The 14,858-nt window shown below is 53.2% G+C and overlaps 2 protein-coding genes across 5 annotated transcripts; one reads left to right on the plus strand and one right to left on the minus strand.

Moving 5' to 3' along the window:
• The first annotated feature begins 88 nt into the window (after positions 1 to 88).
• Positions 89 to 11,202, plus strand: RGP1 (RGP1 partner of RAB6A GEF complex). 4 transcript variants are annotated; one of them, XM_085042641.1, is made up of 9 exons: positions 89 to 225; positions 1,047 to 1,186; positions 4,469 to 4,605; positions 4,984 to 5,067; positions 8,605 to 8,754; positions 8,834 to 8,980; positions 9,358 to 9,485; positions 9,721 to 9,898; positions 10,098 to 11,202. In XM_085042641.1, the coding sequence occupies exons 2-9, from the start codon at positions 1,071 to 1,073 to the stop codon at positions 10,319 to 10,321; spliced, it is 1,164 nt and encodes a 387-aa protein (XP_084898767.1). In that variant the 5' UTR covers positions 89 to 225; positions 1,047 to 1,070; the 3' UTR covers positions 10,322 to 11,202. The 4 variants fall into 4 exon arrangements, with proteins under 4 accessions (XP_084898767.1, XP_084898765.1, XP_084898764.1 ...); XM_085042639.1 differs by lacking the exon at positions 89 to 225 and adding an exon at positions 242 to 503; XM_085042638.1 differs by lacking the exon at positions 89 to 225 and adding an exon at positions 243 to 442.
• A 168-nt stretch (positions 11,203 to 11,370) lies between these two features.
• Positions 11,371 to 14,292, minus strand: MSMP (microseminoprotein, prostate associated). The gene is made up of 3 exons (XM_085042966.1): positions 13,426 to 14,292; positions 12,677 to 12,785; positions 11,371 to 12,279 (listed from the first exon to the last, which is right to left on the minus strand). The coding sequence occupies exons 1-3, from the start codon at positions 13,535 to 13,537 to the stop codon at positions 12,090 to 12,092; spliced, it is 411 nt and encodes a 136-aa protein (XP_084899092.1). The 5' UTR covers positions 13,538 to 14,292; the 3' UTR covers positions 11,371 to 12,089.
• Positions 14,293 to 14,858: the final 566 nt, after the last annotated feature.

Here is a 14,858-nt window from a genome sequence, read left to right on the forward strand (position 1 = left end):
CGCCCCGCCCCGCCCGCACCCCCGGGGCACGGCGGAAACACGGACCCGCCCCGCCGCCGGTCCCCGGGGGCGCCGGGCCGAGCGGGGCCGAGCGGGGCCGAGCGGCTTCCGAGAGTAGCCGAGCGCTGAGCGAGCGCTTCTGAGGGGCGCGCGAGAATTGCCGAGCTTCGCCGAGCGCTGCCCGAGCGTTGCCGGGCGCAGCCCGAGAGTCGCCGAGTGTTGCCCGTGAGTTGCCGAGCGCTGGCGGTGTGTTGCCGAGTGTTCCCGAGGGTGTCCGAATGCTGCCCGAGAGTTGCCGAGAGTATCCCGAGTGTTGCCGAGCGTTCCCGAGGGCTGCCCGAGCCTTGCCGAACTCGGCCCGAGCGCTGCCGATCCCCGCCGAGCAGCTGAGGGGAGCCGGGCCTGCAACAGTGCTGGACGGAGAGCGGGGCCTGTGCGGGTGGTGAGTGGGCCCGAGGCGGAAGCTGCGGGAATTTTGCGGCCCTGTGACCCAGATCCTTCGGGTAGAGCTATCCGTGTGTCTATCTGCGGTAGGGACCGCAGGGTTGGGGGTGTCAGGGCTGTCCTTCCTCGCTCTCGCGGTTTGTCTTGATCCCCCTTACCTGTGTGAACTTGGGGAGAGGATGTATGTATGTGTAAGGCCGGGACTGTGCGTGTTTCCCCCTCACACTTCCTGTGTCTCTGTGTTCCCATTTTCCCTCGGTTACAGCGCCGTCGTCTCTCCGCGTCGCTGTGACAGGACAAGGGGGAATGACTTTAAACTGAAAAATAGTTCTTTGAGATTAAATATTAGGAAGAAATTCTTCACTGTGAGGGTGGTGAGGCACTGGCACAGGTTGCCCAGAGAAGTTGTGTTTGCCCCATCCCTGGAAATGTTCAGTGCCAGGCTGGAAGGGGCCCTGAGCAATCTGATGGGAGGTATCCCTGCCCATAGCAGGGGAGTTGGAACAAGATGATCTTTAAGGACTCTTCCACCCCCAACCATTCGGTGATTCTTTGAATTTGTGACTCTGTGATTCCATGCCCACTGTTGGCTTTTTTGGCAGGTGTGCAGCAGGACTGTCCAAGCCATGATTGAGGTGCTGGCCAAGCTGGGCCGTGGGCCCGTGTTCCTGGCAGGGGAGGTTCTGGAGTGTGTGATCACCTTCACCAACCCATTATCGGCCTCGTCGACCTCCGCCAGCAGGTACAGGGCCTGTGCCAGTCTGTGCATGGCATCTCCAAATGTTGGAGCTGTCTGGGTCCCTCCAGAAGGAGCAGCCCACCCTCTCTTCCCTCTCCCTCTGGAGCAGTAGTCACAGCTGGGTTGTGGGGCAATGGTGCCAGCTCAGCCCCCTGTGACTTCCTTACTCGAGGCACTCCCTTAAGGGAGCCTTGCACCATCGCAATTTTGGGGGCGAAGCTGAGGTAATTATGCTGGTTTTCTGCCCCCAAGAAGGAGACAAAGAAAGAAGTATGCAGTTAGAAATTCTCTGTCCCTCAGGTGAGCTCTCAGTTACAGTGACTGGCAGAAAATGAAGCCAAACTGGCTGTCAAAGTGGGATATCTGGTCACACTAGGGTGACAATCCCACAGAGCAAGGTCCAGGCAACGTCATTATTTCCTGCATTTGTGGAAGGAGCTTTCTTCTGTTCAGCAGTGCTGGATAGATCAGTGTGATCCCTGTCTCCAGAGATGGCAGACAAAGGAGTGAGTGCTGCCAGGGGTCTGAAAGGGGCACCTTCTGCAGCAGCATTTTCTGTGACCCAGCCTTTGAGGACTGCATCTTCCCTTAGCAGTGCTGAGGAAATGTGTGAAGATGGGAGCTTCCCATATTGGCTCACAGGGGGTGACTCCATGTCACAAGTAATCACCCAAAGCCTTCATGTCCGCTGAGTGTGTGGCCTTGTCTGATTCTTTAGGGAGTGGAGAGTGCTTTCTCATCTTGAGCCCTTCCTGGGAAGTGTCTGTTTCCAGCCCTGTTAGGTTCAGCATGTTTTCATCACCAGTGCAATATTCACGTGGTTGTTTTGGTGAGCCTGCTCTGCAGTTTCGGCAGCAGAGCAATCTCTTGTAGGACTTCTGTATTTATTGCCTTCCTTAACTTTCCATCTTTACTTCCTGCTTCCTCTTGCCTGCTGAATTCAGCTTTCAAATTCAGCTGTGGCATAAGCATCCAGCTTCCCAGAGTTTTGTTCTGTGTGATGACAAGGGATTTGCCTGGTTCTGAAACCTGTGGGACTGCAAGGGTACCAGGTGGCGTGGTCTGGAGGGTTTGCAGTGTGTTTATGAGACCTACATTTGAGAACTTCAGGTGTGTTGTGGTCTGTAGAAGACTGCCTCTTGGAAAAGAAAATTTTTAAAAACAATGAGAAAAACGCCAGGTGATCAATCTGACACAACCTGGCTAAATCATTCGAGTGGCAACCGCAAATAGATTGGTGGTTTGGAAAATGAGGCTGTGGGTTGCGTAAAGGCAGAAGTCAGATCAAAGCACAGTGACTCCAACAGGCAGATAGACCTGTCAGGGACTGGAAGGTTTTGGGGCTGACAGGTGGAGGGACAGAGAAGCTGCATTTTGAGCACAAGGACATAACTGAAGGAAAAGCAGAAAATTAATTTGATAGCAGAGTACAAGAAACAAATATCTTCTGCCCAGAGGCTGCACAGAGCACGTCCTGCACAGGCTACAGGAGTTGTGGGGGAAGGTGAGACAGGAGGGAAGTGACCTCAGCACCAATGCAGGATCCTCCACTGCTGAACAAGCACCAGCTGAACAAGCCAGGTCTGCTGGCAGGAAGGGATATGCAAATTTTGTTTGGACATCTGGCTAGAAAAAATGAAAACAATCCAGTGACATATTGTAGAGCAATACTGAAAAAGAAAGAAAGGTTTTTAAAGGTCCTGTAATCATTCTAAGCTTATATAAAATTAGCAAACATTGCCTCAAGCAAGAGCAGGTCTCTGTTTCCAAACAGCAGATACCTTGTAATAAAAAAATGTATGGCAGCCCTGATGGAAGAGCCATGCTGCTACTTTTGAAAATGTGTAACTACAATTGCAGGGCTCAAAGCAACTGGGTGTAGTAACTGCAGTGTGTTTGGATAAGGGCAGCCAGCACGTACAAAAGATCAAATAGTGCATCATTAGTCAGCTGACACAAACACAGCACTCCTTTTTCTGTGGTTCATCTGCCTTTAACTGCTCTGATGTGTCACATGGAAAGACAACTGTAAGCCATGAAAAAATCCCTCTGCCAGCTAAAGCTCTGGTGTTAGTGCTTACTAATCTGATCATTATGTTAGAAAACACCAGAGGAATTATTCACTGGTTGAACTATAGAGATCACTATTGAAATAAAAATAGGGGAGTTATTAGGAAACTGAAAGGTGTCAGTAGTACCATGGGAAATGCCCTGTGGAATGGCTGAGGTCATAGCAGAGTCCAAACCATGAGACAGTTTTGTGCTGGATGTGTGGGCCTACATTCATTCCTGTGGCTGTACAGAGAGGGGTCAAAATGACACCTTTGCCTCCCCTGTTGCCGTCAGCAAACCCCTTGCACAAGGAGAAGAAAATAGGTCCTAATGAAAGACCCAGAAACATCCTTCTTTGGTCTGGCACAAACAGCAGCTGATGTTCTTGATGGGGATTGTGCTGTGAGGGCAGAGGGAGCATGTCTGTGCCCTTTCTGCCCTGAGGATTGGGACAACTGGGTGCAGTGGGCAGGGGCAGCTGAACTCTGATTGCAGGAATTTTTTGCTTTAAAATTTGCCCACTCCCCTCATGGTTGTGTTGTTACCAGAGTGCTGCTCTGTATGTCATTTCTGGTTTGGGATTAACTTGTCATAGCAGAGAGTCCTCTGCCTGGCTGGGCCCATGTGCAGCCACTCAAGGTGTTTTCTCGAGGGTGCAGTGAGTGGCCAGTTCCAATCTGTGACCTGCGGTTGATGAGAAAGATCAGCAAATGGGTATGGCTTTGGACTGGATCTTGGAACACTTGATCTTAGCATGTTTGCTGGAAGATCCCTGTGAAGTTTTGCACAGGCCACCTCGTCTCTTGCTCCCATGGAAGGGGACAGGAGTTGCTGACCTGCACTGCCTGTTGTCTTCTGTCATGAGTGTGCAGCAGGTTTCTCAGGGCAGATGTGTTTTCTTGTGCTGTGTCAGTTCTGTGCCTATGCTCAGACTGCAAATGTTGCTTCTTAGAAAGAGTCCTTGGGCCAGAGAGCCAGGCCTTTGGGTGAAACTGTTGTCAACAGCTGGGGTGGAAGTGGCTTTGAGTCAGCACCCCAGCTTGAGCTTATTCCCAAGGCTTGTTTTGAGAGGGACTGTGAGTTTGGCTTCAGTGACAGTGAGGCACAGCCTTCTTCCTTCTAGACGAGCAGTCCTGCATGGAGTTGAGCAGACAAGAGTTGCTCTTCTCCCAGTTCCTGCCTGCTGTAATTCAGGTTTAAAGCATAGACATCAGTGTTGCTCTTTGCTTTCAGTGAGATGCTGGCATGGGCCAGCGCCCAGATCCACTGCCAGTTTCACGCCAGCGAGAACCGGGTGGCACTCCCTCCCTCTGATGGCAGCAAGCATGATGTGCAGGCAGAAAATGAGACTGTCTTTGTCCCCAACAGAGGTGAGTGCCACTTCTGCCTGTCACCTGAGTAGGCACAGTGAGAACACAGTGGGAAGGAGTCAAGCAGACCGTAATGTGTGTGTCTTGATGGCAGTATGCATAGAATGAGTGGGAAGTCTGTGTTGCTTTCCTTGTGTCATTCCTTGGTGATGGATGCTGTGGGACCTTGTTAATACTGAAATCAAAGTTACACTAGCTTGGATCGAAATATGACAGTTGTCTGTCCAGCTGTGGTGGGAATGTCTCATGATATGACCAGGGCAAGAGATGTTTCCTCCTTGGCTCTCTTCTCCCTGTGCATCCCCATGAGGATAAACCCTAACTAACCTGGACATAGCCTGAGGCTGAGCCTGAAAAATGTTTATTTTTCTCTTCCAGGAGAGCGGGGTCAGTGTATCCTATCCACCCCTCCAAAGATTCTCTTCTGTGACTTGCGACTGGATCCTGGGGAGTCAAAGTCCTGTGAGTCCTAGCTCCTCTTCCCCTGCTCACAAACCTGTCCTCTGGGGAGCTCCACTTTCAAAACTGTCTTTGCAGACCTGAGTGCTGCAAATGTGAGACCCTGGTGCTTGCAAAAGGCAAGGTGCTTTGGTGGGAGGAGCGTGAGTGCTCAGGAACTGCTGCATCATCCAGTCTCTTCTCTGCTGTGTTAGGGCTGTGTACTGCAACATGTTCCCCAATCCTGCCCCTGGCCTCTGGGCTTTGCTGCAGATCCACTGTGTAGCTGCAAGACATAAAACTTTTGAAATACGTGGTTGCAGCAGAAGGAATGGCTACACACACCTGCGTAGTACACCTTTATTTCTTCAGCCACACTGAAGTATTCTTACAATTTAGGCTGGTGTCCTCTAAAAGTTTGTGCTTGCTCTTCAGGTTATGGCTGTCCTGGAAATAACAGTCTTGTGTGTGTGTTCTGGTTTTCCTGCTGTGAAAGTGGGCACTCCTCATCTTCTCTGCTCAAAGCTCGTAATGTCTGAGTAGACAGCTGTGGAAACATCACTATGCACTGTTGTGTCTTGGTTGGTGGCTTTGTGATCCAGTTTGTTCAGGTCATGTCACATCTCCTTTGCATTCCAGCAGCAGTGATCTAGCTGCAGTGATGCTATTCCTTGCAGGCTGTGTGTGGAGAGCTCTGTTAGGTTGTCCCAGGGATCTGCTGGGAACGATTGATGGAGACCTCTCAAGCTGCAGAGCACAGGGAGTGGAGACGCAGTGCCTATGGTGAGGCAGGCTCTGCCGGATCACTGGGCTCTGCAGAGCTGAGAGCGGAGCTGCAAGTGAGACCAAGCAGCTGCAGGGTTATGACATGCTGGTTTTGTCTCCTGCCTTTCTGGCATTGGAGGGGCCTGACTGGAGGGAAAGGTGGACCTGGACCTGGTGAAACCAGGCTGGCTTGGCTTGGTGGTTAGTGGGGTGGGGCAGTGCCATCTTGGAGCTATGTCCCTAAACTGCAGAGCCAGTTGTCTGAAGACATTTGGTTATTTGCTTATTGTCCTACAGCAGCATGTTGGGGAAAGGAGCTGGCCATGCCAGCAGGGAGGAGGCAGAAATCTCAGGTGGCCAGAGGCTTACCTGTATTCTCCTGTATTCCTTGCTGCTTGCAGGTTTGGGGCTGGAGAATCCATTCCCTGGGAGCATCCATTCCCTGGGAGCAGACGGAAGTCCCTTTTTCTGGCACATATTAGGCTGGGCAGTTTCTGGGATAACAGATCAGTGACAACAGCCCAGGTTCCAGGTGGCTGGGGTGGACTGAGGGATTGACTGTGCACTGGCTTAGCAGGCAGAAGCTGTTCAGCCCCCAGCTCAGCTAGGGATTGACTGTCCTTCTCAATGACGTGATGTGTGTGTGTCCTGTCTGCCTCTGGGTGGCACTGGCACAAACAGCCTGCATCTGCCTGCTGCTTGAACACAGCTCCTCAGGAAGGACACCAACTTCTATTTTTTGAGGTTCGTCTGCTGTATGTTACAGCCTTTCCCCTTGGCTATGTGATGCACCTGTCTGTTTCATGCATCACATGTGATGTGGCTGCATGTGGCACTGGTTTTTTAACACTGAAATCCCGAAATCACAGCCCTGGTCTCATTCACTGCCAGGCTGCTCACACACATCCCATCAGCCTGTGGTGCTGCTGCTCTCACGCGAGACTGCAGCTGGCACGCTTGCACATCATTCCTGGGGTCTCCTGCCAGCTCCATGGAGGGAGAGTTAAGGCTGTGTGGGTGTGTATCTTAATTCTTCATTTCCTGTTTTTCAGAAGTTTTGAGTTTTGCTACGCAGTTTGGAGAGGGGAAAAAAAACCAAACCAGAAAACCCAAAAAATCTTAATTCTGCTTCAGCTCTATACTATGCTATTAAACTGCAGCCAGAGCTGGCACATAGAGCTGAGGTTGTGTCAGACTGTCTTTTGATAAAAGGACTTGTTTTCAATTGCTGACCAACTTATTCCCCAATACCTTACTCTTGTTATGGTGCCTGTGTGTTGAAGTTGACTCATCTTCCAGGCCTTTGACACATGGCCCAGGCTGAGCTCTTTAAATTTGTCACCATGAAGCATTTTCTTGAGTCTTCATTTCTGTGGCTGGTTTTGCCTCCTCTCTGGTTTTGTAATACCTTTAAGTATTTGGTAAATCACAGAAAGGGGAGGAAATGGAAGCAGCCTGGACACAAGCCAGGAGCCCAGCCAGTGGGCACAGTGGGTGGGTAAGGAAGGTATCTGTACTGCCAGAAATGTGCTTCCCTCTGGGATATGCACGGAAGCTAGGACTTCCTGAGTCTTGGCATTCCCATGCCAGGTAGCAAATGGCCCATCCTCCTCTGTCAGCAGTGGTCTCTGCTTAGGTTATCCTCACTGGGCATGGAGGCCTTTGTGAGTACTCCTGTTAAGTCTGGTACAGGGGTTACAGAAGTCTGCTTCTTTCCTTGGAAATACCTGATTTTCCTCCCTGTCCGGATAGTCCTCTGCTTTATCTGCATCCTGCTCCAGAAAGAGAGCTTTGTGTTTTAAGGTGTGACATCCTGTGGACACTACATGCTAGCACAGGCTTTTTTCTTCCTTCCAGTCCTGTTATTATAAATCCAGAAGTTATATTTAAAATGTAACCCTAACTTTGAATATAACCCTCAACATTCAGTATGTGCCAGACATGGGGAAGGATCTGTGGTTTCAGAGCAGGATGCTGCCCTTCCTCTGGCAGGGTGTATCTGCGTTACGGTGGGCAAGCCAGAGAGGTGGAGACTTTCCACAGTTCACTGTTTGTGTCTTTCTTGTTATACAGCATGTGGTTTGGGAAAGCTGCAGCAGTGTTCACACTGCGTCAAGAGGCATTGAGGTTTGTGTGGTGGCCAAGGGGCTCTAGGAGGGCTGAATGTGATGTAAGCCCTGGTATCTCAGAGCCCTCAGACTCTGAGGCTTTGTGGTCTAAGTCATCAGCCTGTCGAGGGGGACACACTACAGGTTGTTGTGAATGTCTCGGAATTGTTTCTTGATCATTTAGACACTGTCCTCGGAGAAAAACACAGGAAGCTAACTTTTTGCTGAGTTTGGTGGTTTGTGTAAAGCAAATACCAAAAGAGGCGTGAGGTGCTGATCCACATGGGGCAGGACGTGGAGGAGGCTGCGCTGTGAGAGCAGTGGGCAGAAGAGTGCACAGAGGCAAATTTGGGTTGAACTCGTGATGAGTAGGTTTAGCACTCATCTGTTTGTGTTCCTGGATTTTACATCTTTCACATTCTTTGGAGACAGAGTTTGTGTGTGTGGTTGTATGTGCTGGAAGCAATATCTGGATGATGGTGCATGTGATGTGAGGAGCAGTTTGCCTGGTGCAGGGGAGCTGGGTTGTTCTTGGCCTCTAGAGGAAAGAGGAGACAGCAGAAAGCACCAGGCACTGTCCCTAGCTCAGCACTGCTGCTGCTCCTAACGCTCGGTGCAGGGAGCCTGTACATGACAGCTGCAAGCTTCCTTTTGGCCTTGGAAAGCAAAGTTTCTGCACCCCTTGCAGATTCGTACTGTGAGACACTGCCTGTCGATGGCCCGCCCTCTTTCCGGGGACAGTCTGTGAAGTACGTGTACAAGCTGACCATCGGCTGCCAGCGGGTCAACTCCCCCATCAAGCTCCTGCGCGTGCCCTTCCGTGTCCTCGTGCTGCATGGTGAGGCCACACTCTGCCCTCCCTGCACATGCAGGCTGGGCTGCACCCTGCCCTGCTCATACTCTCGCCTTCTTCTCAGGGCTCAAGGATTACCAGTTCCCACAGGATGAGACTGTTGCACCCTCAAACCCCTTTCTGGAGGAGGAAGAGGGCTTGAAGAAAGACTCTCGCCTGGCGGACCTAGCGACAGAGCTGCTCATGGTGGCCACCTCCCGACGCAGCCTGCGTAGGTCATATTCCCTGCTCAAACCTGCTGTCCTTCCTAAGAAGCTGGGCATGGAGAACGTCTCAGGGCCAGCTGCAAAAATCTCTATCTCTGGCAAAGTGAAGTTCCAGCTGTGGCTGTGGAGCCAGTCTCAGCTGTTCCTACTTCAGCCAGAGACCCTCTGCCCAGCATATCGCAGGCCGGAGTTTGGTTTGCTCTTGCTCTCTGCAGACATTTCCCAAAGGAATACCACCTCTAGGGACTGTCCTTCACACCCAAGCAGGAGGCATGGGGTCATGTTATTAACTCAGAGCACTGCATGAAGCAGTGCACTGAGTTAATAACATGAGTCCTGCTCTGAGTCCTGCTGCAACCCTTACCCTCTTCTTACTCTACAGACCTGTATAACATCAGTAACACTCGTGGGAAGGTGGGGACGTTCTGCATCTTTAAGACTGTGTATAAGATTGGAGAGGATGTCATTGGGACCTTCAACTTCTCAGAAGGAGACATCCCATGTCTGCAGGTTATTGCTATCTCTGGGGCTACTGGGGAGAGGCAGGGGTTTAGGGTGGGAGAAGAGATTGGGGTGGCACTGGGCTGTGAGGGTTTTTGGTTGAGGATTTTGCAGCTGGGGTCTCCTTGGAGTGTGAGGAGGGCAATGGTCCAGTCCTGAGCTCGTTTAAGAAGCAGAACCCCTGGGCTTTGCACAAGGTGTGTATGAGGTTGTGAGAACAAACACCCTACCCATCTCCCTGCAGTTCTCGGTGAGCCTGCAGACAGAGGAGAGCATCCAGGAGGAGTTCCAGCGCCGGCGGGGGCAGCCTGTCTCCTTCACCGTGCACGCCCGCCATCAGGAGTCCTGCCTGCACACGGCACAGAGCAGCTTCAGCCTGCCCATCCCGCTTAGCTCGACTCCAGGATTCACCACCAACATCGGTTAGTACCCACCAGGGAAGGGACTCACCCCTGCTTGTCTCTGCAGGAGGACTGTGATGTTCCCAGCCCTGCCCTTGCTGGCCTGTGTCATTTGATGGCCTGTGTCACTTGCTGTCCCCTTGCCAGGACAGACAGTGCTGAGACAGCTGCTGTCCGTGGCCCTTGTGGTGTTGTCTGCTGACCACCCTCTTGCCCACAGTGTCCCTGAAGTGGAGGCTGCACTTTGAGTTTGTGACTTCTGGGGAGTCAGCGGGGACTTGCTTGGTTCGTGGGAGCCAGTCAGAGGCTGTCACCTGGACTGGCGTGGAGCAGATGGAAGTGGACACCTTCAGCTGGGACTTGCCCATCAAAGTTCTTCCCACCAACCCCATCCTGGCTTCCTACGTATCTCAGTTCTCCAGCACTAACTCCATCACCATATGAACTAGGAAAGGGTGGTTGGCCTGCAGAGCTGCAAGCATGTGCCACCAGTGAGAATGGCACACAGGACTGTCACCAGTATGCTGTGGGGCACACATACCAGTGTCCCCTTGGATTCATCTGTGACGCCCAGGTGGGCACCAGGCAAGTCTCTCCTGTCCATGGGTGGAAGAGCACTGTGCTTGATGCTGCAGCCTGCACTGTGCTGCAGCCCTCAGCTGGAGCTGGACCCTTGCTGCCTGGGTAAAGGTGCAAGTCCCAGCACTCTGCAAAAACAAATCTGCCTTCCAAGGGGATGGCTGATGTGCCTTTATCCCATGTGGGGCTTCCAAGAAAGAAAGGCCTAGCCGAGGGAGGGGAGAGGGGAGCTCTTCCAGTGAAGCCTCATAGCACCCTTGGGTGAAGGCTATGCCCTTGCAGAAACCCTACAAGCAGAGGTCTGGCATCCATGTGAAGCCCACTCGCCACCTGGGCTGAGTGGGAGCCTACTCTCCTGCCCTGGCACATGTCCTGCCTCTTGGAGAGTTGTCCCACACACAGTCCAGTGCCCCAGCCACCTCCACCTGGAGGAAGCAGGTCCTGGCAGGCCAGCCCTGTACTGCTGGCATGTGCTAGTGACCTGGATGCAGGCCCATGCTGTGTCAGTTCGATCATGGTGGTTCAAAACTGAGCAGCACTGAGCCCCTGGGCTGTTGTCTGCCTGGGCTCCTGGATGTGAAGGCATCCTGCTGGGCTTTGGATCCTTGGGGGGTCTGTAGAGAATGTATGCTGTGCATTCAAGAGCTAGGATGGAGATCTCCCTGCTCAACAGCCAGCTCCCCATTTTTACCAAGCTTTCCAATGAGCTTTCTTCTTTAAGTGTAATAAAGGTCTGAATGTGCAAAGCTCAGCCTTCTCAAGAGCCTTATTCCTACATTGTTCTCAGTGGTGGACACATCCCTCCTTGCACAGCAGTCACAGGCTGGAGACCTCTTTATTCAGTATCTTTATTGCAAGAACAGAAACGTCTACACAAGGCTCTGCACAACACAGGCATGGCACCAACTGGGCAGATGCCAGGGTGGCTGCCTCCACCCTGGCACTGGGATTGCTTCTGCTTCCTGAACCCTCCCCACCCTGCTCCCCTGCCAGTGGGGATGGGGGTCTCCCTGGAGACATTCAGTGGTTCCCCCTGCTTTGCCGCCCGCCCTGGGCTGGCTCTGTTGCAGTGTTGCCCAGGGCTGGCCTACAGTGCCAGGGACCCCAGGAGCTTTAGGAGCAGGGGCGTTAGTGGTTCCAGAGGTGGGTTATGCCCCTTGCACTCCAGGATCAGGGAAGGGGCCGGACAGGGTGTGGGGATCCTGCAGGAGGGGCTGTGGTGGTCCCCAGCGAGCTCCCTGTGGTGGCCATGCAAAGAATTAGCAATCTGGGAGGGAGTAGGGAGCTGCTTCAGGTGAGGGTGGATATGGGAATACAGGAGTGCCATGGAGCAGGCTGATTTAGTCTTGTAGCCCTTTTTTTAGTCACTGGAGGTTTTCTGCCCGCCTGGGAGGAGATCCCATAGGATCCACATTTCCACGGTGGGCAGAGCATCTCACAGGGAGCATGCCCTGGTTCAGGAAGCTGAAGGCAGAAGTAAAGCTTGGTACCATGGTGTGTGGATAGTGGTTTTCCTCAAAGGTGGTGGCGCTGATGCCTCTACAAGGGTGGGTGGGGCAGGTCTGGAGCATGCGGGTGGTGTGCTCTGGAGCAGGGAGGGTGGTGCCGGTGGGCACGGGGTGCTGCTGAGCCTCTATCTGCTCAGCCCTGCACCCAGCACCTTGTTCACCAGCGGCTCGGGGGTGCCCGCCGAGCCCCACTCATGCTCCACGCTCTTCACACAGGGCAGGCTGGGGTTGGCCTTCTGCACCACTGAGATCTGGCAGGTCTGCGAGTCGTAGTGAGCTTCGCACCAGTCAGGGAAGTCAATGGGGTGCTGGGTGCTGTGGGAGAGGACATGGTGCCATCAGCTCCCCTTGATTAATGCTGGGGGCTGCTAACAGCGCTGGGTGGCTTCCTGCTGCCAACCCCCTGCACAGGATGTCTCCCAGATCAGCTCAGATCAGGCTGGGACACAGCTCCTGGCTAATCTGGGCATCTTGCTGTGCCAAGACATCTTTTCTCACTGCATGGCCTCCCCAGCTCACCCCACCACCCTCTATGTCCTGGTGGGGTCCTGCCCACCTCTGCCTCTTGTTCCCCAGGCCCTGGTGCCCCACAGCCTGACCAGGGCTCTGATATCTGCTGCATTTGCAGCCACCAGACCCCCCTGCTGCAGGTGCAGGGGTACTGTGGTGGGAAGCCATAGCCCACCCCAGTGCCCCTCGGCCCCTCACTCACGTCTCGCAGCAGCCCACGCCAATGGGGTGCAGGCAGGTGCAGAGCAGGCAGTTGGTGCTCAGCCACGATTCCCCAAGGACGAACTGCTTCCCTTCGTACTCACAGGGAGCTGCAAAGGAAACAGCAGTGATGAGGACACACGGGCCTGTGCTGAGGGCAAGTGTGAGCCTCCTTGACACCCCTGTGCCCTGAAAGAGGGGACAAAGAGGTTATCATGACCTCCCACCCACCTTATGGTGTGGAAGATATGATATTTGGTGGTCTGCCCACCATCCTGCAGGTATGGAATGCCCAGTCATCTGCCGTGGGCGATGTGCCCATCCATCCATGCATTGTTGCTCTCCCCACTACCTCATGGGCATAGAGCAAGAGGCAAGTGGCTCTTGCTTCCCTGGAGAGGACAAATCCAGCTCCCCTTGGGGTCTGGGCATTTCTGCAGCCCTGGGGGGAGGCAGTAGAGGGATGATGAGCTGCCCTCCTCCCTATGCTGTTAGTCTTGCACACTTGGCCCCAGCCAGGCTCCTGCCAGGAGCCTTCATGGCCCAGAAAGCTGTTTCTCAGCCAGAGCCCTGGGGAGCTGTTCTGTGGTTTATAGACTGCTCCTTCCACTCACCACTGGCCCATTATCCCTCTCCTATGATGAGCACAGTCCCTTCCACCCTTTGCAGGCACAGGACAAGTGCTCTGCCATGCTGGGAAAGGTGAGGCCTTTTCCCATCAGCCTCTTCCCATCTCACCTCCCCACTTACCTTTAGCTTGGAAGTAGCATTTGGCCTGGGAGCCCGGCAGCTGGAGGAGGAGGGAAAGAAGCAGGCAAAGCCTGCCCCAAGCACACCCCATCTTCTGTGCTTGCATGGCCATGGTTGGTGTTGAGCTGGACTTGTTCGCTTTGCTTCTCTATTGCCTTTGCTTCTTTCCCTTCTCTTTCTCTCTCTCTGCCTTTTTAATGCTCTTCCCCTGATCCCTACGAGAGATATTTATAAAGTTCAGCTTTACGACCCTGGCCACCAGCTGTGCCCCACTGGAAAAGTTGTAAAACTCATTTCCTGATTTGAAAGGCATGAAAACAAGAGGTAGGATCAAGATTTTTAACAAGCTGTGAAAAGCTGATTCATGCCCTCCAGAAATTTCTCCAGTTGGAAGCCCCTGTGGGTGCACGGCTCCACAGCAAGGGGAGATCCAAAGGTCCCCAGCGGCGTTGCCCTCGGCAGCGTGGTGAGCACGTAAGCAGCAAGCACAGGAGACCTTGGCTCCTAACCAGGAGAGCTCCAGGCTCCCCTCTGGTCATGCTGAGCTGTCACTGCTCCTTCACAGTAGCCAAGGTTTTGGGAGCATCCCATCTCACAGTGACCAGAGCAGCACAAGCATGCTGCTAACAAAGTGTGGGATGCAAATGGCACCATCCTCATTTGGGGATGGAGGTGCTTGCACCCAGCTCCTGCATACCACATCATGGCACTTTCATCCCAGCCTGGGCTGCAGCCTTACCAGGCTGGTGGCCATGCATGGGCTGGGGGCAACAGCAGGTTTTATCATAGAATCAGAGAATCATAGAGTCATAGAATCATAGAATATGCTGTATTGGAAGGGGCCTATCAGAATCGCCATGTCCAACTCCTGGCCGTGCGCTGGACACCCCAAGAATCCCAGCATGTGCCTAAGAGCATTGTCCAAACACTTACTGAGCTCTGAAAGCTTTGGTGCTGTGACCAGAGCTGACAGTACAGTGATTGCCACTGATGCAGAGCAGGAGAAGGACCCAGGACTCATCTGAGCAGTGTCCGTGAAAGAGAGCTGTGCCTTTGCACTTGGAGTACCCACAAGGTACTGGAGCTGAGCACCCCCTTCTAGAGACTGGACACCAGTCCCAGCAGAAGTAGGAAAAAGGAGGGATAAAATCAGGAGGCAAAAGTGCTTTATGGCAACAAGTGAGCTGAGAGGTAAATGAGAGACTTGGCTGGAAGCACAGACCTGTGGGAAGATGCCACACCATCCAGGGATGTGCTTGTAGACCTCACAGACCCTCACCCAGCATGGCTGCTTCTGGATAGAAGTGATAAGGCTTCTATCAGCTGGCAAAATAAGGGGATGGGCAAGAGGGAGGAGGTCAGAGCCCTGGGAGCCACATGGCTCTGGAGAGCTACAAGCAAAGTGCTGACTTGCCAAAAGAAATGTGCAGTCC

Source organism: Lichenostomus cassidix, chromosome Z (assembly GCF_008360975.1).
Source record: "Lichenostomus cassidix isolate B80296 chromosome Z, HeHo_3.0, whole genome shotgun sequence".
Classification (NCBI taxonomy): Eukaryota; Metazoa; Chordata; class Aves; order Passeriformes; family Meliphagidae; genus Lichenostomus; species Lichenostomus cassidix.

Excerpts from the sequence above, each read along its gene's own strand:
- RGP1 (XM_085042641.1), top strand. The coding sequence starts at position 1,071 with ATGATTGAGGTGCTGGCCAAGCTGGGCCGTGGGCCCGTGTTCCTGGCA. Across the intron at positions 4,606-4,983 it reads TGTCTTTGTCCCCAACAGAG|GAGAGCGGGGTCAGTGTATC; the intron begins GTGAGTGCCACT and ends TTTCTCTTCCAG. Across the intron at positions 5,068-8,604 it reads TCCTGGGGAGTCAAAGTCCT|ATTCGTACTGTGAGACACTG; the intron begins GTGAGTCCTAGC and ends CACCCCTTGCAG.
- MSMP (XM_085042966.1), bottom strand. The coding sequence starts at position 13,537 with ATGGCCATGCAAGCACAGAAGATGGGGTGTGCTTGGGGCAGGCTTTGC. Across the intron at positions 12,786-13,425 it reads ATGCTACTTCCAAGCTAAAG|CTCCCTGTGAGTACGAAGGG; the intron begins GTAAGTGGGGAG and ends TTTCCTTTGCAG. Across the intron at positions 12,280-12,676 it reads GGCGTGGGCTGCTGCGAGAC|CACCCAGCACCCCATTGACT; the intron begins GTGAGTGAGGGG and ends CCTCTCCCACAG.